The 26,693-nt window shown below is 47.5% G+C and overlaps 1 protein-coding gene across 1 annotated transcript; it reads right to left on the minus strand.

Annotated features, from left to right (window-relative positions):
- Nucleotides 1-26,693, minus strand: SCD5 (stearoyl-CoA desaturase 5). Its single transcript, XM_064711157.1, has 5 exons — nucleotides 26,370-26,693; nucleotides 10,706-10,836; nucleotides 5,986-6,191; nucleotides 3,449-3,681; nucleotides 1-1,724 (listed from the first exon to the last, which is right to left on the minus strand). Exons 1-5 carry the CDS (start codon nucleotides 26,557-26,559, stop codon nucleotides 1,534-1,536), a joined length of 951 nt encoding a protein of 316 aa, XP_064567227.1. The 5' UTR covers nucleotides 26,560-26,693; the 3' UTR covers nucleotides 1-1,533.

The following is a 26,693-nucleotide window of genomic DNA, read 5'->3' on the forward strand; positions in this document are numbered from 1 at the left end:
TAACTCATAACTGTTTATTGTAAATCACTCAAGAGTTTACACATCATTAATGGCAAAATAACACTTTTAAAACACCTGCTGGATGAAAGACAGAATAAAGACAACTCTTTTATATTATATGGCATCATTTGAAAAACAAGAAACAGAACAAAAAAGAAACCATTTTATTTTTTTTCCCACTTTTGCATCTTTCCTGAAAATATCTGGGCCTGAGTCTCAGTTATCTTGAGATCCCTGCCTTGCCCAGGGTGTGGGGCTGTGTGTCTGGGAAGCAGGCACTCCCTCTCCGAGGGGCAAGGCAGTGACATTCTTCATAAATGAAAATCATGCCCTCTATCTTCAAAAGTGCTCCAGTGCTGACAGTATAAAGCCTCTCTCCTGCACTGGCTAACATCTAACACAAAGGGCTACATGTCCCATTAAATCCACATGCCTTTTTTTTAAAGAATTTTTTTCTTTTTTTTTTTCTTTTTTTTTTTTTTCTTTTTTGTTAAGCAAGGCAACTGTTAAAATTCAGAAGCTACATAACTGTCTTTATATTTTGCTCAGAAACCAATGGATGTTGCATGCAGCTGAAATATTAGTACAGGCTCTGACTTAGATAAAGGTCAGTTTTCTAAGACCCACTAGTCAAAGGCAGAAAAAGAAGTTAAGAGGCCTCTTGTGCAAAAGGAGCTAAAATATGCATGCATCAATGGCCATGACTGATTAGAATATGACTCAGGTCTCCAAACATTGAAACCAAAGCTTTATTTGGCTTAAGACATGGTTGAGCTCTATACATTTACAGTTACAATGTATATGTGACAACAAAGGAACCATCTCAATATAGCATCAGTTGGTATTTTGGCCTGTATAGAGACTAATCTTCAACACAAAAGCCTGCTCAGCAATAAATGGTTTTCATATTTAGCAAAGACAGCAGTGCACTGGGCTGGCTAACAGGGCTAACAAAAAGAAGAAAGCAGGTTTCCAAACTAACATCTAACTAAACGGAGGGTGATTTTCCCCCTTGCACACACTGTTTTTCATCAGTGGTGTTACTGTCCTTTCCAGGAGCATGCAGCTGACACAGCACACTGGGCTCTGCCCCATCCCCCCGAAAGATGCGCCCCAAAACCTCACTGGATTAGCAGTAGGAACAAAAATCTCACTAACTGCACTTGTAAAGGACAGTTAGCTCCTTCAACCTGCCAACATTTACCATGAACAAGCAAATTACAACAAATCTCAGACATGAACTACAGTGACTAAAATCAAATCTCTCTCCCGCTTAACTGCAATATTAAATAATATAGAACATTTTTACACTTAATAGTCTTAAGTTTGGACAAAAGACAGCTAATAAGAAAAAAAAAGAACAAAAGGCCGCGGCTGAATCAATTCCTGGGGAACTAGCTCAGCCCAACCGATCTGGAACAAAAGAAGAATTCTACCCGGAGGTAAATCCACCACAGGCACGGGGTCGCGCGCACGCGGCAGCCACGCGGACGGACGGACGGACAGCAGCGCTGGCACAGCCAAGCGTCACCCTCAGGCACTGCCATCTCCAGTCCTTTCCTTGCGAGCCTGGATCATCTCCTTGGGAGCCTGCTTGCGGTCAGTGACCAGCCCCAGCCAAAACATGAAGTCAATGAACCACGTGGTGGGGTTGAACTTCAGGCCCAGCTCGCTGGCCGAGTAGTCAAACGGGAAGGTGTGGTGGTAGTTGTGGAAACCCTCACCTGAAAAACACAGAGCGAGTTTAAAGACCACGTGGCTGGCACTTTTGTCAACACAGGAACACGCTCAGGCAGGACACTCCAACACCCATTGCCCAGTCTGGCATCTGGTAGAGGTTTTGCTCCTCCCCAGTGGGAAGGGGCATGTCCCACACCTTATGCTCAGGGAAGAAAACCAGAAGTGTTTCAAGAGGGAAGACACACAGCAAAGTCAGAAGTGGGGTCCTCACTTCTGCTGCACTTTCTGCTGAGCAGAGCTTGTTGGGTGCTAACACCTCCCTTCCCAGAGACCACATGGTATTACTTCAGTGTAGAACACAGGCACTTTCCTCTAGGATGCACAAGCTCCAGCCTCCTGTCGGGATACCCTGACTTCTGGGACTCTGGCTGGGCCCTCCCAGGGGGCTCCCCTATCGGGAGAGACCTTCCTGGACTGTTCTTGTGTCAGGAAAGAGAGATGCACTGGATCTTTTTGGTCTTCAGGTTCTGGTTTATTGTTATCTGGAGTTTTGCACACTGTCCACACAAGGCTCAGCGTACTGGAGAAGCACCACAAAAATGGCAAACAATCTATCATTACAAGGTCTTTTAAAGCTAAACTATCCAATTAAGAACTGACACCTAGATGATTTCCCTTTTTAACCCAATAACTGATCCCCAAAAGCCCACAATGCAGATTTTTCTGCCCAATTACAAAATGCCACCCAAACCCATGAAGAAGGAGGAAGAAGAAGTATGAGGAAGCAGCCCAGGATGATACCCTGTGCCCTCCATCTTGCTTCCATTCACTACATACTAAAAATCCTAAAACCTAAATTTCCCACCTAAGTGATACACCTATACTACTCTCTACAATCTACTTCACACCCTAGTGGATTCTAGCCTATTCTGGAGTTTAGGAAACTTTCTCCATGAATGAAAGTCAGGGCACCCCAGAGCAGACAGGAAAATATTCCTGGTGCCCTGGGTTTCCACAGCCTCCTCCAAACCCTGGCTCCAAGACATGACCAGCTGCAGACACCCAGTCCCCACCAGGGTGAAAGAGGATGGGACACTCTCAGGAATCTCTGTGGTCAAGATGACCCCAAGATGTGTTAAAAACTCTTTTCCCAGCCTGGCAGCTGAAGAAGGAGTCAGGATTCTTCTCTTCTGGTTTTCAAGGTTGTTTATTTTCTGTTATCTATAACATTCTTTCCCTGGCCTGCTGAGGTCTGTTCAGCAGGTCAGTCAGTGGCACACTGCCCGCCTTCAGGGTGGTGTTGTCTTTTTATAGTAAAAATTATATATACTTTATTTACAATAAATATATTTACAATAATTTCCCTAGCATCTGTGTTAGACAATCCATCTCTACCCTAAACCAGTCCAAAAGTGGACCCAGAAGATGGAGGCTAGGAAGAGGGAGAAAGGAAGGACAAGGCACCCCCAAATTCCTCCATCTTGGACCCCGAGCCCCCATCCTAAAAACCCCAAAATTCTACTTTTCACTTTGTGACAAACTAACTATCATTCTACTTAAACTTTTGTGGCTTGCAGATCCTTGTATAAGGTTGGTAATTTTTTCCATGGGTCAAAAGCAAAGGCACAGGGGTCTTGGGCTCTGTGCCAAGGTCTCTGAGCCCCCTGGCAGGGGCTTGAGCCATCCAGGGCAGCCAGAGGGATGTCCTGGATTCTGACAGGACGCCACCCTGAGCTGGCAGAGCTGTGCCCAGGGCTGCAGCACTCACCAATGGCTCCCAGGGTGACCAGGGTGTTCTGCCTGGGGTTGATGTTCTTGTCGTAGGGGCGGTTGCCGTACATGTGGGCGGCGCTGTTGACCAGCCAGGTGACGTTCAGGGAGATGGTGTACCGCAGGATGGAGGCCAGGAAGTAGGCGTTCCACAGGCTCTCGCCCCACAGGTACCACGGCACGACGGTGGGGATCACAAAGCACATCAGCACAACTGAGCTCTTGTAGTACCTGCAGGAGTTATAAGGGGAAAAGGAAGGCCAAGTAAGACCCATCCTGTTCATCCCCCTATAAAACCCCCTTGTTCGTCCGTAAGACCCATCTTGTTCATCCCCCCTATAAAACACCCTAAGGTTTAAAATAGACCCCTGCTTTTGTTGAGTTTTCTGGAAGAGACGAGGAAAAACAGGTTATTAAAAGTTTGCATTCCCTAAAAGTCTTTTGGATAGGAAGAACTGTCATTTTTTATTTGACAAAAAGAAACAGCTTCCAATTAAGATCCACACAGGGCTGGAAAAATGCTAGTATTAGCAGTATTTTTGAAAGGAAAGAAGTTTTCATGAACACAGTTCTCATCTGTAACACATGAGCTAGTTTTGATCATCTTGTGCATGAAATCAATCAACCTCCTGACTTGCAAGTTCTTTGCTTGATGTATTTTGTTGTTGTTTGGAGGTTGTGCCTCACATCCTGGGCTCCAGGAGGAGATCTGCAGCTCCACAGCAACACCAGCCAAGGTGAAGAGGGCATTCTTCAGCTCTCTCACAGAACTCAATTCTCACTTACCTGAGCTAAGGCCCTCCAAGCAAACAAGTTCCCTTTCTTTGCTCCACCAAAGATAACAAGTAATTTCCCACTCATTTGACTGACTTCTGATAAGGTCAGAAGTCTGACCTTATCAGACTCTCATCAGTTCAAGGCCAGGGTTTAAGTAGAGCCGGAGGAGAAAAGTACTTTCCACTCCAGAAAACTCCTTCAAAGTTCAAAGCCTCTACCACTCTGGGGAAATAGAATAAAATATGAGAACATCTTATCAGGCACCAATTAAAACTATCCTGCCAGATGGAAGAAGCCCAGACCGAGGTCTTTGATGAAGATATGAAATCTCCCATCTGAACAAGCATCAGAGTACATTGCCTTCCTCTGAAACATGCACCTTGGGGTGAGAAACCTCCTCACCTGGAGTGCAGGGAAATCAATGCCTCAGCACGTGCCTGGGGAACACCCCTGCTTTCACTGCACGAAAACTCTGTCCTGGAGACACTTCAGCTGTGAGCCCCTCTCTCACATCACCTGCAGGATTACTGCTCCTTGACTCACAGAGGGTAGGTTTTGCTGTCAGTCGTGCCCGGAGCACTACTGTGATTTCAGCTGAAGTGATGTGGTTTTAAACTGACTGAGTGGTGCCTCGTCCACAACTCAGAAGCACCACGAAATTCAGCAAAGCTAACAATTTGGCCTTAAAACAAAACCTGACAAGAAGGATTTATTATGATTTTCAGTGATGTATTGTGATTCTTAGTGCCTGCTAGTTTTTCCATGTTGTCAAAAAAACCCCCAACACTGTCCTAAATTCAAATCCAGAGCAAAGGCATTTGCTAAGACAACTTTCCTGCAGAAAACACACTTCTTCACTAGATAACCTTTGCAGCATGACCAAAGCAGTAAAGCTTGCTTCTCCTGGATGCTGTTGTCGTGGAAAAGGAAATAGCCAAAAGGAGCTGCAGCAAACTTCAAGGGAGCTGTTGCAAAAAGGCACTGCCAACTGAGGAACCAGTGAAAGCAACCATACATGGAGGGAAGTATTCCTCACTCCTGGAAGACTTCCATTACAAGGGTTATTTTTCTGCCTTAGAGAAATCTAAGGAGAAAAATCTAAGGAGAAAAAACTCTAATTTTTAGACTTAACTGATTGCTCCCCTCACTCAGAAAATACACAGAAATGGCCTTAAGCAGTTTTCCCAAGTGCCTGGATGAAATGCTTGCAAGCAGAAAGTGTTCTTGTGCCTAGAACACAGGCACTCACATAGAGCATAAAGGATGTTGCTCAATTCCCAGCTCTCACAGAGTGTGTAGCAAACTGAGCTAGGACTGTGCTAATTCCCAATGGAGATAATTAATGATGTACAGAATGGCAGTCTTGGGAGAGGTGGCACTTGGCCTGCATTGGCCCAGGGGTGCCAGAAATTACTTTGCAGAGTGAAATGTGCACTTCTGTGCTAAGGCAATTAGTGATTGCAGAGTTTGCTCCTGTGATCAAAGAAGAAAGCCAAGATCCGAGCAACTTCTGCCACAGCTGTTTTCATAACCAGCCCTGGCTTTTTGGGAAAGCAGAGGCACAAGGACAGGGCTTGCTGCTTGTGACACAGAGGACAGTCAACAAGTGTCATGGGAATAGTGGGGGCCAGAGGAAAGGCATCGGTGGCAGGGATATCTCAGGGAAGAAAAGGGAAAGGCAAAAACAAGGAATGAGCCACAAGCAGACTACCAGGCAGGAAGATCTCTCCACGCCCCCCTCACAGCACTGGCCCTTACTTTCTTTGGAACCTGACGACAGGGTCATCGAGCAGGTCGGTGAAATCCAGTTTCCTGCCCTTCTCGATGACGTCGCGGTGCTTGCGCACGAAGAGCCAGCCGATGTGCGAGAAGAAGAAGCCGCGGCGCGCGTTGTGCGGGTCCGCGTCCGTCTCCGAGTACTTGTGGTGCACGCGGTGGTCCCGGCTCCACTCGTAGATGTCGTTCTGCACAAAAAACACCCTGGGGTCAGAGGAGAGGGGCAGGCACTGCCAGGACCTCCAGGCCTCCCAGGTCACCATCATATTTTCTGGAAAAATCCCTTGGCCAGGATTTCTCTCCTGGGAAGCTGAGAAGCCTCAGAGAAAAAGGAAAACAATAATTATCTGATTCACTTCTCCTGTGTTTTGCTGCTTTGGAATGTGGTTGGAGATTGTTTATCCAACATGTGAATTGTTTTAACTTTAACGACCAATCACGATCCAGCTGTGTCAGGACTCTGGAAAAAGTCACGAGATTTTCATTAGTATCTTTTAGCCTTCTCTGAGTATCCTTTCTCTATTCTTTAGTATAGCATAGTATATAACATTTTTAATATGTTCTAGTATCATAAAATAATAAATTAGCCTTCTAAGAACATGGAGTCAGATTCATTCCTTCCTCCTCTGTCTGGGGAACCCCAAAAATACCACACTCCCACACATGGTAACAGCAGAAAGCCCCTCTCTGACACTCCTCAAAAAAGGTTGCTGACTAAAACCATGGGAGTTACCATCATCCATGGTAAAATCATGTTTTAAAGCTATCTTAGTCAACATGGAAAACCACCACTAAAACTGATGGGAGTTGCCATCATCAGTGTGCCCTGGGTGTCTGAGGATGTGCTGCAGGGACTGGGTACATACATGTTTACACTGTTATTTTAAGACTGTGCTATGGGGAACCTTGTGTATTTATTTTCAGTGGACTACTGTACAGGGGCTCTCAGTTCTGGCATCCTCTTTCTCAGCTGGTTACAGCTGGTGCCCTCCAGGCACAAACACAGCGCTGAAAATGGGACAGAGCTTGTGGATCGCTGCAGCCACTGTGGTGAGCAACATGACACTGAAATGCCTTATGGCTGTAAATGGAATCATGGGGACTGCAGGGAGGAAAGGATGGACCACAATTTCACACTTGGATCCATACAGAGAGACTTTCTGAGTTCACTCAGCCAAAGGGATTTCAGCCTCCCAGTTTGCTCTGCAGGATGCCCTGGCTGGATGCACTGGACCAAACTGGTGGCTTTTGCAGTGGTGCTGAGCTATTAGTGCAGGGCACTGTGAGCACATTCAGCACTTGCAAACCTCAGGCCACACACTCATCTATGAATTTAAGTGCTCAACACCAACACTAAAATGTGGAAATGTCAGTTAATGCCCAGATCCACAGGAGAGTGAACTTTAATCAGAGAGTTCTTAGCAGAGGTTGCTAGTTCCATCTCTGCACAGTCAGAAGCAGAAATACCCAAGGAAGAAAAGGCCTGGGTTCCTTTTAGGAACAGCACCCACAGCCACCAACCACAGCAGGTTTGCTCCCAGCAGAACTGAACAAATCATTTGCAGTGTCTCTGAAGTGAGAACAGGACACCACCCATGTGGGCACTGAATACAGCCCAGGACACAGCAAGCACAGGATAATTAAACTGTGTGTACCCATATTTTGTGGGGCAAGAGCCCTGTGCTGAAAGCATTGCAGAAATAATCACTGCTCTTTCTTTCAGATATCAATGTTGGAGAGGAAGCACTGAGGGGCCTCTGGGAACAACTGCAAAGAGCAGCTAAAGAATCCAGCTCAAATGGCTCCAACACCCAATTTCAGCTTTGCAAAATGCTCTCTGCCTGCAAGAGCACACCAGGGACAAGTGAGGAGCAAGAGCCCTGGGAAGATCTCAGCTCCACTGCCTTCAGTTATGCTCAGCCCTTTGCTGTTGCCATGTAGTGAACACAGTAATGCTGGGAGTGGGCTGGAGATGAGGGGGACACTTTTCTGCAGCACTGACACATCTAAGCCACTGAGAGGAGGCAGCAAAGGCCAGCCCCTTGCCAGTGCTCCAGTGTGCTGCACCTCAACCATCTCACTGCATGAGAAAACAAAGTAAACTGCAAAAAAGCAAAGGAAGTCACCCAAGTCCTCAGTGAGAACCCCTCTACCTTCCTACAGAGGAATCAAAAGGAATGAAAATCTCTACGCTGCATCAGTGGCTTCACTGGGAATATCCATATGACTGGAAAATGTCAACATTAAGTAACTTAAAAATAAACCAGGGTTATGCAAGAAGCACACTTAGAAAAGGTCTTCTTTCTTAACCAGAAATAATGTTTCAAGTGAGACTATTGATCAATTTGTCACAAGAGCACTTGATAAAGTCATTTGTGGGACAGCAGATAACCAGGAAAAGCAATGATACCATGAGAAATTAACTTGGCTTTTCATGCCACAGTAAATGCCTGCAGAGCTGGTAAAAAAAACCATGATTCCCCAGATGAAAGGATTAGGAAGCTGTGAAACAAGTGAATTGCATCTAATTAAAACCACAAAAGCTAAGAGGAAATAAAGGCCTGAGGCCAGCACTGTTGAAAATAAATACACCATGAACTGGAGCACAGCATGTGTAAATATGCTCTGAGCATATTATTAGCAACCATTTTTCAAGAACACATCACTTTTGATCAAGTTTCAGGTAAACACAGGGGTGAGATCCCTTCTGAAGCAGGGAGCAACAGCATCCTGCTGTGACAGTGATGCAGCCACGAGGTTTCATTAGCAGGTCCCTTAACAAACCTGCAGGCTGACATGTGCCAGTGGCCTGGGCTGTGTGACAGTCTCCATGGGCTGACACAGATTTCCACACCACCCCTCCTGCTGTGTCCAGCACAAACACAGGCTGTGCCACAGAGATGACACCAGCACGGCCCAGCTGAGCTGCTGGAGCTTAAATGCTGGGAGAGCAATAAGCCAGGTGTTACCTATGTCTGAAACAGACAAGTGACAGCAAGAAGAGTCTTTCAAAATTGTGAGAGCTTCACTCTAGATGGAGAGAAGAAACACAGCTCAGCATGATCCAATCATTAATAAAACCCACATGGCAAAACTGGCTGCATCTGATGGTATCCCAGAGGAGGTACAGCATGTCACAGCCCAGGCAATATCAGGCTAGAACTCTACAGCAGTTTCCTTCCCCTGCCCTTCAAGAATTCTGAATGTTTCCTCCTCATTTAGCATCCAGGGATGCTGTATGCATCTTTAGTGCTGCCTCTTCCTCCCACAGCCAACGTGAAGGAGATGGACCTGAAAACTCATCACTCACTGTCAGTCTGTGGTGGTGGAAAGAGCCTTTACAGGCAATGGATGTCATGGTAATTAGGAGCAGGCTTCAGATTTAGAGTGGGTAATTTGGCCTTTCATCTTATTTCTGATATGAAGGGCACAAAGGTGGCTTGAAGCTACTTTGAAGTACTTCCCTGCCTCAGAATCCCAGCGTCCTCAGACAAAAGCAGTGATGAGCACAATGCAGCTGAGAGCCAAATCCATAGCAACAGGGGAGCAGAATGCAATGAAATCCCTGTGTGCAGGCTCACTGCAAACAGCTCTGCACATTCATTTAAATTGCTTGTGGAAGATAAGATCAGCTGTGTAACAGGGAGACAGCACCAGGGCTTCTCAAAACTCCCAACAGTTGTTTAACACATTGAGCAAAGGGCTTGTAAAGCTCTCCAAGGAACCAAGCAGCAGATGGAAAATGGTTCAGAATAAAGAAAGGCTATAGTCAAAATGGACACATTTCCATTTTCAGCCAAAAGCATTGTGCCCTTTGTAATGTGTAGAGAGGCTAAGTAATTAATTCTTTCCACCTTAAAAAAGAAAAAATCAAAGATGATAAATGAGAAGTACAGAGGTAGATAAAGGGACTCTTTTCATTCTCTGTCAAGGCAAATGAGCAAAAAGTCAACCAAGCAGATTGAAAGGGAAAAGATGAAATCTCAGGGCACAAGACATACATGGCACTCAGCGCCACAAGGGGTTATGGCAGCCAAGCTCAATAAGTTTAATTTCAGTGCAGCTTCCTATCTCTATCCTTGCCAGCCAGAGGAGGAACCAAATTCACACTGAAAAGATCCTGGTTCAGGGCTAACTCCTACAACCAGCTGGGTGTTACACAAGTGTTTCTGTGGTCTAGGACTGCCTACCAGCAAGTACAGAGCTAGTAACACACTTCTTCACAAACATATTTGAATTTGGCTGGTGAAAAACGCTGCATAAAACAGAGATAAATTAAGATTGTGGAAGGGTGCCTGGTCTCCTTTCTGGGCACAGTCTCCAACTGCCTGGATGAACAGACTCTTGGTTACACAGACACATTTGCATCAAGCTGGCCCTTATTAAAGTCTCCACGTTGTCCTGTGAAGTGTGGGGCCTGACCTGTGCCACAGTTCAGCTGCTGGGGTGCTGAGCCTCTGATTTGGTCACCCTCAGCTCGGTCCTTATGCAATTATTGCTCCTGGTCTGCCTCGTGCACATTGTTATGTGGGTGGTGAGAGGGCTCTGCATGCCCTGAGCCAGCACAATGTGTTACAGCAAATAAATGTCTTTCTGCCAGGTTTTTTTTTCTTTCTTTTGCTGTCTCTAAGCTGAGGGGATCCCTGCACAGCAGAGAGTGCTGCCTGGAGGCTGAGAACCCGCACAAGCAACACCAGCTCACCTGGAAAGCCATGGAGTTAGCTGCAGCCAGGAAGATCCTCAAAGGCAGCTTGGCTTTGTAGGAGCGGTGGCTCCAGAGGCGATGCGCACCCGCTGTCACGCCCAGAGCCGTCATCAGGAAACAGAAATAGGCTGAAAGACACAAACCAAAACACAGGGTCTGCCAGGGGGCCAGCTGACATCACTTATGCTGCCTGTGCTGTGGAGATGCTCCTTGCCCTGCCTGCCAATGCATGCAGGGTGGCTCAGGAGATGAGGCTGGGCAGACAGGAGGTGAGGCTCTCAGCCCACCTCTGCCTCACAGACTCTCTGCCGGAAGAGGACAGGCTTATTTTGCAAGTGTAAAATCAAAACAAGAGCAGATTCAAACATTAAAGAATATTAAAGGACAATTTCAAATCGATTTATACCATCTGCAGCAATGTGTTGTTTAGCCAGGGCTCCCTGCCACCCTACACACACACGTTTTGGTTAGAAGAGCCTATTTCAAATACCAGAACAAACAGGGAAAATGAGACCCCAAAAATGGCTTTTGTACTTGTGTCTGCACAAGAGTCCATCCACCAGGGAACCCTGTTAGACAGGCAGTGGTTTTACAGGAATTCACAGTCTGCTTTTCCTGGTATGTAATGTAAAAGATTTGTCTTTGCAAAAAGAAAACAAATGTATATGTAGGTGTGTGTCTACTGTGTCCTTCTATCAACTCCCAGCTCACAGTGCTTGAAATTGCAGCGTCTGAGAGAAAATAGAATGGAAAGATATTTGGGAAAATAACAGCAACCATATTTCATGTTGACTATCACCCCTGCAGACTGAAGAAGCAAATGGACTTTTCCCACTCTGCTGGTGGATCCATCAAAAACAGATTTACCCAAACTGCTTGCCATTATGTGTATGGCCAAAATCCCTGTCATCTCCTGTACAGCAAACCAAAGCCTTTCTCACAAGATGCAGCAGACAGCTGGAGTCAGAATGGTCCCAGTGAAGATGATGTCTCTCTAAAACCTGTTTTAGGTGCCATCACTGAAGAGACAATTCTGATTTTCAGCAGGCTGAGTGCCCATGGTACTCCTAGAAAAGGCTCATTTGTGCAGTTATGCTGAGTCCATTGAAGTCTATAATGAAATTAAAACTTGTACTTACCTGAAGAGAGCTACAGGAATGAACTAAAGTCATGCATTCTCTCTGCACATTATCTGTAGACATTGCTGAATCTACAGATTACTCTCAGATCATTAAAATGCTGGCATCACAACTCCTCACACTCCAGTCTCCACTGCAGAGTTGCAGTTCTTGCATATGCTTTGCTAGAGCAAGGACTTGGGACTTGTATGAAATTAGGGAAAACCTATCCCACCATTTGCTGTGTGTGATGTTGAGATGTGCAGAAACATCACTAAATAAAGCCTTCCAAATCACTCAAATGACTGTGATTGTGGGAACAGATCTGTGACACACAGAATACTGACATTATCCAGCTAACATAAAAATATTAAGGTTAGAGTCCTGAATCACTACAAGAACATATTTTCTGTGGGCTTTATGACTTTAACCTCCTGCTAGTCATGGGCTGAAATCTCCCATCTTCAGCAGTTTCTTTGCTTCCTTTAAAGCACAAGGGGGCTTTTTTCATGCTTCACAGCAACACATCATTTAATTGACCAAGTGCTTCTCAAGGGCAGCCATCCATCTTAATCATGAATGATTGCTTAAAACAAGAATGAAAGATCAATGGGCAAAGTGAGACAAGTGACATGAGGGTTGATTTCACCTCCCTTCTCTGTCCTGTGTAAGAAGGAGGCTGTGTGGTAGCTAACAGACCACATGGAATATCTGCACTGAACACAACCAGGGACAAGAAGCCTCTGTGGCCCTTTCCAGCCCCCAGGGACTTGCCAGCCCCAGCCCACTCCTGCAGTGCTCAAGTGATCAAGGGAACAGCTGGGGCTCATACCCACGCACCATGCCTATTTTTTGGCTTTGCAGAGGAGGAATCACAAGAGCAGGAATCTTCTCAATATAAATCCCGAGGGCTGAAACATCCCCAGAAACAAACAAACAAAATTACTCAGGAGGTTCAGTGGCGGAGCAGAAAAAAAATCCTGTCAGACAAATGCACTGCTTGGTGATAGCAAGTTTTGTGATTCTTATAGCAATTAAGGTGCCCAAAAATAATATTTGATCCAATGTATAAATAGGCAAGATGACAAATATTTGCCATGTAAGGAACAGGTCTCAAGCTCTCCTTTGCAGAATAAATTAGGATCTCAAACCAAAAATCAGACTACCAACCATTTGATTATATATTAATAATGCACAGGTACAGTATCTGTATGAGAAGATTCTGCTTGCTTCCTGTCCCATTTCTGGGGATAGAAGTGTGTGTAGGGGGTGAACATGTCAGTGAAACACAGAAGGATTGCAATGTGGAGCAAAGCAGCCAGTTAACAGCAATTCCTCCTTATAGTGAAAACACCCTCTCAGAAATGCAGCTAAATGGGTTTCCCAAGTAATAAACAGTAAATAAAATTTATGGCAGAAAAAAGGGGAAAAAAATAAAGCCACAAGAAAAGTACCAGTTAACAACCTGGAATTCAAACAATTAATGTTGTATTTCTTTTTAATTTAGTGGGATACCTATTGTACAAAGAGGAAAATGGTAAAATAGCCAGATGTGTCCTCTGCATGTTCTGCTAAGGACTAGACAGGAGCATTTTCAATCAGCTCACTTGACAGAGCACAGCATAAGCAAAACAATTCAGAACTGGAGCAGAGGGAAAACCACTTAAAAGAGAGAACAAGGAGGAAGAGAGGGAAGAGAAACCAGCAGGTAAAGCAGTGCAAAAGGACAAAAGAGAGACCCAGAGCACGGGGACAGGGAGAGGATGCAAGAGAGACAAGGCACAGGAGGTTAAGGCACCGTGCAGGCAGGGAGCTGGAGGGTTGCTAGGCTTCCAACACACTGCCTGTGCACAGCTGCTATTTATGGGAACATGCCAGAATCAATAGGCAGAAGATTTGTATTCAACATTCTTATTAATGACCTGAAACAAAGGCAAACAGCATACTAATTACAACAGTGGATGATGCTATATTTGGAGCAGCAGTGAGAGAGCTAAAAAAACAAGAAAGGATCCATGCAGAAAGAGGGAAAGAAGGGCTCAAAGTAAAGACAAAGCAAGTCATGTAGTTTGGGGAGCAGTAATTGGAGACAGGGATCTGTGAGGAGGATGAGAAGCTTGGGGAAGCAGGAGCCTGAAAGGAAGATCACCAACAGTTCATAAAATATTCCCAGTGGGCCATATGATAAGGCAGCACGACATCAGTGTGATTTTGAACAGCAGGCACAGAGGTATCATCTCACTGTCAGACAGAAGCCATGAAAACTACACCAGCTAAATAATTTAAAAATGGATGGCAAATCAACAACATCAAGCATTTGAGCCACCTTTTTCAGAACAACTCATTATGCCCATAGCTGGATTTCTGGAAAAGTTTTACTAAGCCCAGTGCCAAACTCTTCCAAAAATCTCAGTCTCCAGGGAAATGGCTTCCTATGAAGATAGGGGAGATGTTACCACAGCCTGTATCTACTTTACAGGCATCAGGAAATCATCCTCTGATCTTAGTGGTTGCTTAAATTGCAGCAGACCTCACCACCTAAAAATTTCAATTCTGTTTTATGCTAAATATCAAAATTAGAACAACTTCTGTTTCTGAAACCTGAACATTAGATATTTATGTATTTATTGTTTGTGAATCCAGCACATTACAGATTGATTTTGACTTTTATCTTGTTATTAAAAAAACCTAAATCAACCAAAAGAAGATGCTCAGCAAACACTGGGTTCACTCTGCATATCTGAACAGACAATTCTTGCTCCTGAAAGCGAGAAGATGACTGAACATCCTTGTTCAGCACAGATGACAAGGAGACACTGTGGGATAGCAACTATCCCCACATTACCAATGTCAAACACAACCCTGCTAGATGGAGCAAATCACAATTATCTCAGAGGGACCATACATCAGACAGGAAAACAGGAGCAGTGAAACAAAATCAACTGCACTTTCACAATAGCACTACTGTCAAGACGCAAACCATCTTTAAAATACACAATAATGTCACAGAGCTGCTCCCATGGGGTGGCAGCACACAGAGCCTGGCACCAGCTCACACCAGTGGCTCTGATCCCTGTGTGGATGGCAGACACAGAGGGCCAGCAGGGCTGGAGCAGGGCAGGGAATCAGCCCTTGCCAGACTCACTGCAGGCATCTCTCTCCCATGTGGCTCCCAGTCCCTTCACAGGGGCTTGAACAACCACAGCAAGGTGACTGCTCTGCCACCATCGTCACACTTGGCTCTCTGTGAGGGGTTCCACACACAGAGCCCACCACAGCCCTATTTTCGGAACACACTTTGGGACCAGGCAGCTGCTGTGAAGCTTTGAGCCTGTTTGCATGTCACAGCATGTAAGAAACTTTTTTCTGGAGCAGATTTGGTTTTAAGTCAAGTGATGACACATCTTACATCAGCCAGGATTGGGGAGTACTACATCAATGCCAGCAAGCTGGGAAGAAATTCCCAGTCTCTCCAGTACCAACAATGGAGAAAAACATGTGGGGGAAAGGGCTCACTCCTTTAACAAGAGAGATGGCAGGCTTTGTGAGATCAGAGCAGTGGCTCACCTAGCCATATATGTTCTTCTGACAGGGGCAAGGGCAGTTGCTATGCAGTGGAGACTGAATTAAAGAAGAATTAAAACACTAATTAAAAAGGAAAAAAGAAAAAAAAAAAAAGACCACACAGGCCAGCTATTGTTGCACTAGCATTGCCTGCACACTTCAAGTGGTGTGGACTTCAAGAGGTGACATTTTGCACAGAGTACATGAAAAGTAATTACCAAGGCAAATAATTACTGGAGGCTGTCCCAGAATTGTTATCACACTTGCTCTGACCAGGAGGGTGACAGACCTTGGGTCAGGATACCACCAAGGGTCAGGGCCCTGGTTTGATGCCTTGTTCTGAGGGCATCAGCCCCATTTACTCCTGTGCTGGCTGCTGCCAGCTCCCTGAAGCAAAGGGCTGCTCACAACCAGCCCACAGCATTATTTTGTACGTGCTCAGGGAGCTGCTCCTTCAGCAGTGCCTGCACACTCCAGGTGCTATTTTGGAAAAACTTTAGCTCTTCTACTGCCATCTTTCTGGGGATGTTTCAGAAGCACACAGCACTCTGCTCTGATGGAGATCCCACTGCTGGGTCAGGACACTCCCAGCACTGTTCAGCCTAGAAGGTCTGACACATTCCCAGGCCCAGCCTGAAGCCACATTCAGAAAAGGCTTATACATTTTTACAAACACACTCTGTGTCTCCAGCAGTTCAAGGAGCAGCAGGCAAGATCCCCTGGATACAGGAGGGAGTAATTTCCTCAGATGTGAATTCTAATCACACTAATGGCAAAGGAAGCACATCTTTTGCTTGGGGAATCAAAATTAATAAATGCAAGGGCTGTGCTTCACCTGTAGACATCTGTTACCTCTTCAACAAGAGGGCAGCTGGAGACAGCTGACCTTAAAATGCTGTTCATGATGGAGACATCTTGTGACATGACACCATTTGGTGGAAATTCTCTCTCCACAGTAGAAAGCAAAGTCTCAAGCAAGCTGCTGAGAAATTTTCATCTTAGCATAGGCCATTTTTCTCCCCTGTATGTAAAAGGATAACACAACTTGACTCACTTGTATTAAAAAAAAAAACAAACTATTTGAGGATTAAAAATTACAGGAATGGACATGAAACTTTTGTCTGTTTCCACACTAGCAACCTGTGCTTATTCAATCAGAAAAAAATTGCTTGTTAGGGAATTTTACTAACCCAATGAGTCAAATCCAAAATCTTCCATTATGCTGCAAGAACTGCATGAGACATACAAACAGCAAGTTGCTCAAGCATAAACATGCAAAGCTGACTGACTGCCACAAATATGGAACACTCCTGTAACTTCCAGTGATGATTTTTTCCTTTCTAAAACTTAAATTACATCTGCATATCCTGTATCTGCCTTCTCCTCCTAACTTGGATTTTGCTGTTATTCAGTGGCAGATTTAGGGCTAATATCACCAAACCAGGGAAAGTACTTCCAGTGGTGCCTAACTTCATTCCCTCTGAAATTCAGGGCAGCACTGCCACCCATTTCAGCAGCTGCACCATGCCTGGTCTCTTCTGAACTCCTAAGAGATCCTCCACTTCACCACACACACAGACAGAGGCAGAAGATCCTCTTCTGATTCAACATCAGGGCTCAGACCAGAAATGCAGCTGCCAATTTTGTGGTGTCTCCTATGCTCTATTATGTTTTCATTAGATAATGTCAAGTTTGGGAATCCACTTGCTTAAAATGCCATGTCTGCCCTCAGAATGGAAAGTTTTCCTACCCCAAATCAGGGCAGCAGTCTTTCCAAACACCTCAGTTTAAAGTGCTGGTTGATGTCACACACTGCACCAGTGGGAGGGCAGGGTCACCATCAGCATTCTTAGATGCAGATTAGGTATCAAGACCCCAGGACACATCTGTACTGCTAAACTCCAGGGAAATCTTGGAGATCTCTTCCTCCACAGTAAAGACACACCAGGCAGCAGTAACATATCATTTAACTTGCAGCATAATGCTAAAAAAAAGCCTTATTTCCTAACCTGGAACTATATTTATTAAGGAGGAAGAAATTTTCACCACAGTCCCTAAATCACGCCAAGAAGTGATGCTGAATTAGTGCTCTGGCCCTGGGGTCTCTGAGATGGAAACACTGCTCTGCTAGCCAACCCTCTGCTCACTGAGCCCTGCTAACTATCCAAGGCTGCCATCCAAAGTTTCTTGGGCTGGATTCAAGTGAGCAAATGAGAATTAAAAAGCACTGGCATGCAGCAGCCCCAATTCCCTGGGCCGCCCACCATACAGGTCATGCCAGCTCTCACGGGGAGCCGTGCTTCCCTGTGGAGAGCACACATGCAAAATCCCAGGCAAGAAAGTTTCATCTAAAATTAGATCTACACATCCTCTGAGCTACTCTAAATTGAGCCAAGAGAGACAGAGATAAGAGGAAGCACATCAAAGGCAAAGGGGAAGCACAGTTTCAGAGCTGCACAGAAGATGATTTCTGATGATGCCCTGCTGCTGCCCCTCTGTACCGTGGTGGAGCTCCAGGAGAAGCCATCTATCACATCCCCTTGGCCCTGCCACCACCAGTTCATGAAATCCAGGCTGCCTCTGCCTGGGTGCACATGCCTGAGTATGCATTTTCAGGAACATTCCCCAGAGCCAGCACTTTTGGCTGAGTATACAAAAGACTTTATTCCAGTTGGAATAGCAGAAATGTTCATATTGACAGCTGCAGCCAATGTGACACAAATAGAGCCAATAGAGCAATGGAAATCGTGGCTGACAGCAATTATTGCAGCCAATGCCAGAACTCCCCTAGGAAGGAAATACAGATTCCCTGAACTCACCAGCAGCTGAAGATTGCCTTAAGATGTCAAACAGCTTGCATATATTTTTAGATCAAAAGAGAAGGCTGGAAGATGCTTTGGCTTCTCTGAAATTTTTGATGCTTATGTGTAGCCTGTCTCAGTTCAGCTGGGTCCTGCGTCATCACAAAACCACGGGCAGATTTCACTCCTCTCCTAGTGACCTCACTGCTGTCCTCAATCCGCACACTGACTCGGGCTCTGCTGGGTTTTAAGTGCTCTATAAATTCTGCCAAGACATAATAAATGCCAATTTTACCTCTTTTTTTCAGGGACAAAGTAAAAAAATAGCATGGTTAAGCCATTAGCACAGCACCCCAGAGCCTTGCGTTCAGCAGGCAGCTCTGCCCTGAGGAAGAAGGTTTAGTTATTGTTTAGTTATTGTTTAGTTATTGCTTAACATCCCTGTCCAAAAAGGGACAAAGCCAAAGCTGACCCTGTGCAGAACCAGGTACGTGACAGGGGAATGCCCTGCTCTGACCCAGTGCCCTCCCTGTGACCACCACAGCAGAGATCTGATGGGTTTGACTTTCCAGGGCTTCACAGTCCAGATGATGTTTCCTTCTGTATCACTGCACCTTGCCTAGCTGTTTTGTGCCTGCTCCACTTGTATGCTAATAGCTGCTGTACCTCTTCCTCCCCCTTCCAAAACCAAACAGAGCTCAGAGCAAAACCTGTTACAAAAAATGGCCTCTTCCAACTTTCCCTCCTGGCAGTTTTAGCCTCAGAGCTGGGCTGCAAGTGGTAAATTTAATCAAAATCAGAATGCACAAGCCCCCTGCACCCAACAGGTCAGTTAGCCAGAGCTGTCAGGTTGAGGATGGTGCCAGGACAGAGGAGGAGACCTTGTGTGTGGGCAGGATGATGCTCCCCAGGGGCACTCACCAGGTGACTGCTCCCCACACTGCCCCAGTGACTGCTCACTGTGTCCCTCCAGCACAAACAGCCCTGCCCCAGCCCAGCTCTGCTCCTCCAGTGAGCTCGAGCACTCAGAACATCAACTGAGACACCACTGTCCAAAAATGTCTGGAGAAACATCCTCCAGAAATCCCTATCCCCTCCTGCTGAGGACCAAGAGGGATGGCAGGCACACAATTCCCCATGCCGGCATCACAAACAGCCTTCCCCTCTGTTTCACACCAGCTTTGCTTTACTTAGCACAGTAATTGTTAATGTTTCACTCTCCACTGGGGCAGCACATTTTATTGTTGGCCTACATGGTAAAAATAAAATCTGATTACAAGAAATTGCTTGGCTTCAATTCTGACATCGGTGTTAGTTACACGTGCAGCTGTGACTGCGGGGAGGGTAGAGATGAGGAACCACACTAAATTCAGCGCAGTAAGCCCCCTGAGACTTCTCCTGCAGACAAGTCCATCCTGACTCATCCACTGAAACTCCTCAGAGCCTCTATTCCACCAGTCCCACCTGCACATGGAACCAAAGATGAAAAGCTAGAGCCAGAAATCCCTGGTGACTCCCCAGAGCAGCCTGCCCCAGCTCAGGGACTGGAGGACCATGGCTAAAGAAGGCACTTTGTGTGTCTGTGGCCTTTGGCTGGGCTTTTGTGTGTTTCCCACAGCCAGCTCTGGGAGTACCAGCAAACCTTCAAGGGGCTTCTTCACAGGGATGCCTCTCCCAAGCCCACAATACCAGGGGGCAGCCCAAATGCCAACAATCCTGCCAAATTCAGACAGGGATTTCTACCTTTGCTGGATCCAGCTGTCATCTCTGTCCTCAGCACACAGATCAAAGGGAAAGAGTGCTTGAAGTTCTTGTGGCTTAGCTGGTCAGAGCAGCCCAGCAGTGCTTTGTGCTGGGTGAACATCTCAATATCAAGCACACACAGCTTTACTGCTCACTCATCCATTCCCACTGTAGGAACTCCTCAGGAGTGCCCTGAACCCACTCCTGAGAGCAACGGGACCAAAGGACTGTCACAGACACATTTTATGAAAAATCCTTTTGCTAGGATTTTTTCTCCTGAGAAGCTGAGGGGCCTCAGGAACAAAATGTAAACAATGGTTATCTGCTGCTGTGGAATGCAACAGGTGGATCTGTGATTGGTCTCATGTGGTTGTTTCTAATTAGTGGCCATTCACAGTCAGCTGGCTCGGACTGTCTCAGTCAGTCACAAGATTTTGTTATCATTTCATTCTTTTTCCTTTGCTTGCAAGCCTTCTGATGAAATCCTTTCTTCTATTCTTTTAGTATAGTTTTACTATAATATATATCACAAAATAATAAATAAACCTTCTGAAACATGGAGTCAGATCCTCATCTCTTCTCTCATCCTAGGACCCCTGTGAACACACCACAATGGACCATCACACACACCCAGGGCTCAGCACACACATGGAATTTTCCCCCTGTTCCTGTGCTCACAGTGATGTGATGCACACAGGACAGAGGGAAACAACACAGGAGCACCAGAAAATCAGGATAAGGAACAAAAACACATACTTACAGCTGTACACTCTGACAGACAAGGCCCTAAGGAACCACTCCAGCAACAGTTAAACCAGAGAGGAGTTAAACAACATCCAACAGGCAGGAGTGTCCTCAGCAGGAGATCCCCTCAGAGCAGGATGATGGAACAGACCCAGGAACACTCTGTGACTGTATCCATCCATACCTGTTCCATGAACAGGCTGCCCAGAGAAGGGGTGTAGTCTCCATCCCTTGGTGGATTCAAAAGATGCACAGTTGTGGTACTTAGGGACATGGTTTAGCTGTGGACTTGGCAGTGTAGGTTAATTATTGTTTTTTATGATCTTAGAGGCCTTTTCCAACCCAAGTGATTCTGTGATGCTGTCCTATCTGTGCACTATGTGAGGGTGTGTTCCCACTTTTACCATGGCCATGGAGCTCAGATCATTTCCAGAGGTGTTACAGCCAGCCCCAGATTCGGGGCTCATGCCATTTTTAAGGAGAGAACCACTGTTTGAGAAAATACTTTGTTCTTCTCAGAGATGATGGTAGTCCAGCTCTTGATGCCAGGAGGAAAGGAAGAAGCCAAGAATTTGGCTGTTCAGAGTGACAGCTGTGTAAGTACACTTTCAAGTGGGCCAGGGGAGGAAAAGCCAGCCCAAAACCTCTCTGGAGACAAGCAGGGCTATTCTCCTGGGCAGAGGTGCACCTCAGAGATGCAATTAACATTTGGATGCTCCACCTCATGATCTAGTGGAGCAGCTGCTGTCTCGAACTGCTGAAAGCCTGGTGGAGCTGGGGGCTGATGGACAACAAGGCCAGACTCCTGCATTCCACAGAAACCTCCCAGAGCTGCTCTCTGCTCGTGGCTGGGACTGTCCTGGGAGCCAGCAAGCAGGAGATCACCATGGGGATCAAGGTGAAAAAAGGTCCTTCTGTTCATTAAGCCCTTCCCACCAAATATCCAAGAGAAATGCCTTTTTTCACTATTTCACCCAAACCTCACCTACAGCAATCACCTGAGCACAACCACCATCCAGGCCACAGAGGAGCATAAACACTCTCAAGAGTGGCAGCAGGAGTGACAGAGAAGTTTCCATCAAATGTCTCCATTTCCCTGGGTGTGAAACAAAGACAATATTTGCACTTTCCTTCATCCATCCACAGAGGTACCAAGGGGAACTTCCCTGGGGCTAGGATATTTTATTTACAGCTGTCTGGCCGTGCATAGGAATGGTATGGCACTAAAGCCAGTTAATAACCAGAAAGCCAGCAGGTGGCACTCAAGAATATCCAAGACTCTGGAATCATGCAGGACCAATAAAACTTGCATCTGCAGTGCACAACAGCAACCTGTGCCTCGTTACACAGGCGTGCTGCCCACCAGCAGCCTGAGAAAGAGGGGATAACCCCGAGTGCTGAGACCACAATTGCTTTAATCCCTTTTGTTGAAGGGATCCAGGCATCCCAGGTGGGATCCAGGCATCCCAGGTGGGATCCAGACTCTGGCCTGGAGCAGCCTGGATCTCAGCAAGGGTGCAGCTGGGCAGCGCTGCTGCTCTGTCTGCTCTCCCAGCACTCGTGCACAGGGGAAAGCTGAGGATAACCATGGCAAAGGGCTCACCACAGCTGAACATGAACAATCTGGAGTCTCAGGAGCACTAAACATCTCCTAAATGCTGCTAAAACAACAGCAACAAGGCTCCCTTCCCACATGAGCACCATTAGGGCAAGGCCATGCTCCTTGCCAAGCCCAGGCTCTGACAAGGCACAGCAGGGTGTGACATCCACGCCTCCCTCACGCAGCTCTGCCAAACACATCCAGGTGATTTGGGATTTCTGGGTGGCCATGCTTGTGCAGGTTTTTAAAGGTGTTTCAGCAGCCTGGAATGAAAGGTTTTAAAGCAGGTAAACAGCTTAATCTCTTGTGCAGCAGCTCTGTTTCCTACAATTAATTTGGCTACTTCAAGTGCTTCCTCACAAGCCCTCTGCAAAGACTAAAAAGAACCTTTTTCCAAACAAAAATCTGAGACAATCACGTGATGCCCCAGATGCAGTCTTTAAGAAATTACCATGAGCCCACCAAAAGAAACTGTGAGCAGCTGTCAGCATTGGGCCCTGCAGTGAAACATGCTGGTCCTTCCCTCTGTACAAAGATTTCAGAGTTTTTTAGTTTGCTTTCCTAAATCCAACAGATAAAGCTCCCTGGGACTGCCACAGGGTGGAGCTGGCTGGAGCAAGGAGGCTCCTGGATAAGAAGCATCATTTAATGGCACGTTACTGTCGTAGGTGACCTCTGGAAGGTGGTGCAGCATGGCCAGCCCAACAGAGGACATCAGTGAGCCACAGCCCCAGCTGGCCACAAGCACCCCTCTGCACAAATTCCTTTCTGGAAAATCTCCATGCCAGCCCCACCAGCAGTGAGCTGCTCGCACCCTGCTCAGTTCCCCCTGGGAGGATGGTGATGCCTCCCCTTCAAACCCCCCTGGTGCTGAGCACCAGGGAGAAGGCAGCAGGGTCCTCTCCACAGCAAACCACAGGTCAGGCTGGCAGAGAGCAAGGCAAGGGAGCTCCCAGTGAGCCCAGGCTGCACAGCAGGGGACATTCCACATCCACTCAGCAGGTTCCATGGCTGTCCCACGGGCACAGCCCAGGGCTGCTCCATGCCTTGCACACACCATCTGCTGCCTCTCGGGTCAGGGCAGCTCCCAGCTCATGGAAAATTCTGACATGAGTAATTTCATTGTTTTTGTTCAGCTTGGACTGAAATCAAATTCCACAGAGACACTGGGATGGCCCTGAAAGCCTGTGTTTCAACCAGCTTATCTGTACATCCCTTGAAAGATAACCCAATTCCCGGTTCTGCAGCATCCACATCCCCAGTTCTGCAGCCCCCAGAGTGCTGTTTGGGATCCCTGGTGCAGCCCCAGCTCCACGTGGGGTGTGGGAAGCTGCAGCTCGGGGTGCTGGTGCGGGAGGCAGCGGGAACAGAGGAGCACAGATAATCCAGGGTAAACAACCAGCTGAGCCTTCCTTGGCAGCGCTCTCCCATTGTCTATTATGTACAGCTGGACAAATGTCAATAAATTACCAATGGAAATGAGCCCTGCCGAGCAGGCAGCTTGGCCTGAGCAGCTGTTTGCTAGGTGGCACAGTGGCATTTCAGCTCCACTCTGCCATCCGTGCTGCAGCAGCTGCCTGCCTCCGGGGGTGGGAAGGGAAGGAGGAAAGCAAGAGGGAGGGTTTGTACCTGGCCTCCCTCAGGGGAGAACACCACGGGAGGTGGATGTCTTGGAGGAGGAGAAGGTAAGAAGGCAGGCAGGCAGTGGTGAGTCATGGGAAGCTGTGGCTTCCTGCCAGACACCAGGGAGGTCACAGCCAGCACTGGCATCCCACTCCCAGCACACTTGTTCCTGCAGCTTGTCCATGGGGGACCAGTGGTGGGAAACACACAGCGGCTTGCACAGGACCACTGGGAAGCTTCCTGAGTGCCAGGGAAGCTTGGGAAGAGGAAGAAAACCACAGAGGGATGCATGGAAGGCTGCAGCTCCTCCATCTGCACCCTTCAGCGTACACACATCCCTGCACTACCTGACACTACTCCCATGCCGCCATCCAAGTTTGCCAGCCCGGCTCCGAAGGCTGGCTGGCAGCCAGCGCCCACAGAAAGGCAGTCTCACAGCTGATCTGCACGGGGAAGGAGATGTGGAGAACTGGGGAGGGCGAGGGACACCTCTGATTGACACCTCTTCCTCCCAACACAACTTCACTGGTTGGCTCCTGCCACACCGGAGCGAGGTGCGTGTGTCAACTTCAGCAACAGCCACCCTTTTTGATCTGCCCTGTGTGGCTCAGAAGGATCCCAGAAACAGGTCACCAGCGTGACAGCAAGCTAATTTGTCTGACACATTCTGCAGGAGAGTGTGTATTTTCACGTTGCTCAGCACCTCTGAGGTGGCAGCAGCCAGATGTGAGAGTGGCATGCAGTGTCCAGGACAGCTGGAGCCAGCGCTCTCGCTCCCTGCTGTGGAGCCCCTGTAAAAACCACCCACCAAACTCCCGTAAAAACTCTGTGGTCTGCTCTAGGGTGGCTGTTAAAAATAATTATGTCAAGAAATGAGAGGATCTCACTTTCAGAAGGAAAGGCATTAAGCTGCAAAGTCGCTAAGAACTGTTTATTATGTAGCATCTGTTTAATCTCCAGCAGGAAAAAATACCTCGGAGGATGGAGGGCTGAATTGGTAATTCCATCCTTTGCCTCTAGCCTCAGAGGGATTTTTGTAATTAAGCACAGTGAAATCAGAGATGATTTCAAATTGTCTTCTTGGAAAGGCAAAACAGAAAAAGCAAGCCCACCTGCCTGCACACAACAGGACCTAAAAGGGTTGAAAGCAGACCACAGGCTGTGCATTCCAGCCACACAGCTCCCACAGGCTCTCCTGGTCTCCCTGATCGCCCAGCTGTGGCCAAGATAAACTATGAAATCAGCCTGAACACAAGCAGGAATAGGGAGGAGAGAGGAGTAGTGCTTGCAGAAGGAAACTATGCAAAACACAACCACTTCTGGTGATGAGCAAGCCAGGGGGGATTGTGCAAACCAGGCTGCCAGTCAAATGCAGGTACCCTCCAGGGACCCAGAAACTGAGGAGGGTAACTGAGGAAAAGATTCATTTCCCAACTGCAAGCAGCAATGCTGTTAATTTCTCGGTGTTTAAGACTGAATATCAAAAGCTGAACGCGTGAAAAAGAGATTTAGGACTTCTCCAAACAGAAGGAATAAGCCTGACTTCTAAAGCATTTAACTGGGGCTTCTGAAGAGTCACCTCGACAGCAATGATGGCAGCCTACCAACCCAAATTCCATGTCTGTGAGTTCCTGCAGCAGAGACCCTTCTTTCCTCTGTATAAAAGAATTCCAGGCTGTTACATCCTCCACTTACCTCAAAGCAGGTATTTATCCAAGAAATTGCATCAGCTCTAAGCAGCACTCAAGTTTTTACCCTCTTGACCACCGAGATTCATGTGAAACAATCAATACAGGGTTCTGCCTGCTGAACAGTGACGCTGACATTCACCATCTATTTGGTCTCACAAACCCTGACAAGCCTCGCACAATACTGCAGTGCTTCTATGTAGCATTTTCTCCCGGCACCGTTCTTCTGTGGAGAAAAGAGGACCTCACCACTGTGGGATGGAAGAAAAGAAGCTGTATTTCATATTCCCTTCCCCACACCGAATCCTTGGCTTCTCACGGCGAGCAGGACAGACGCTGCAAGCCATCTCTCCTCAGAAAGCACAGCCCGGCTTATCGCGTCTGAGCCAGCACCTTACAGCACTTACTCGACTTTCACATCTTCCCTAATGAAAATTTGTCATCACCTTCCGCAAGAAACAAACGAGGAGCAGAAACCCGCGGGTGTTCAGAAAGTAACACGGTGAAACAGCAAGGGGACGGCCAGCGCGTCCTCCCTCAGACCTTTACACCGAAACACCAGCGCTTGGCTGGGCTTTTTTAACTAAAAAAAAACAGATAAACGCAACCGGAGGCAGAGCGCCTCCTGTTTCTACAGCAACCGAGGGCCCGGCGCGGCGCTGGCATCCCGGGAGCGGCCGGGGGGGGCTCGGGAACAAAAGCCACAAACGGGGCACGGACCGGGGAAACCGAGCGGTGCCCGCCGCCCCCCGCCCCACCTGTGGCGCCCCCGGCACTCACCCCAGAGCAGGGTGAGGATGTGCGCCCGCGGCACCAGGCTCAGCGCGTACACGGCGCCCAGGTGCAGCAGCCCCATCAGCACCACGTTGCGCCAGACGATGGCCTGCCCTCCGGGGCCCGCCGAGCCCGCCGTGTCCGCGGTGTCCGCCGTGCCCGCCTCGCCGCCGGCCGCCCTCCGTGGCGCGGCCATCGCTCCGGCCGGGCGCTGGGCAGGGCCGGCGGCGCTCCCAGCAGCGGCTACGGGCGGCCGGGCCGCGCCGCTGCCACCGCCGCATCTGTTGCTGCCGCCGCCGCCGCCTCCATGGAGCCGCCGCGCCGCCGGCT

Source organism: Zonotrichia leucophrys, chromosome 4 (assembly GCF_028769735.1).
Source record: "Zonotrichia leucophrys gambelii isolate GWCS_2022_RI chromosome 4, RI_Zleu_2.0, whole genome shotgun sequence".
NCBI lineage: Eukaryota > Metazoa > Chordata > Aves > Passeriformes > Passerellidae > Zonotrichia > Zonotrichia leucophrys.

Bases quoted from the DNA above. Each gene is read 5' to 3' on its own strand.
- SCD5 (XM_064711157.1), bottom strand. From the start codon at position 26,559: ATGGCCGCGCCACGGAGGGCGGCCGGCGGCGAGGCGGGCACGGCGGAC. The intron at 6,192-10,705 runs GTGAGCTGGTGT...TTTTTTGTGCAG, and splicing joins CTAACTCCATGGCTTTCCAG to AACGACATCTACGAGTGGAG. The intron at 3,682-5,985 runs GTAAGGGCCAGT...TAACTCCTGCAG, and splicing joins GTCGTCAGGTTCCAAAGAAA to GTACTACAAGAGCTCAGTTG.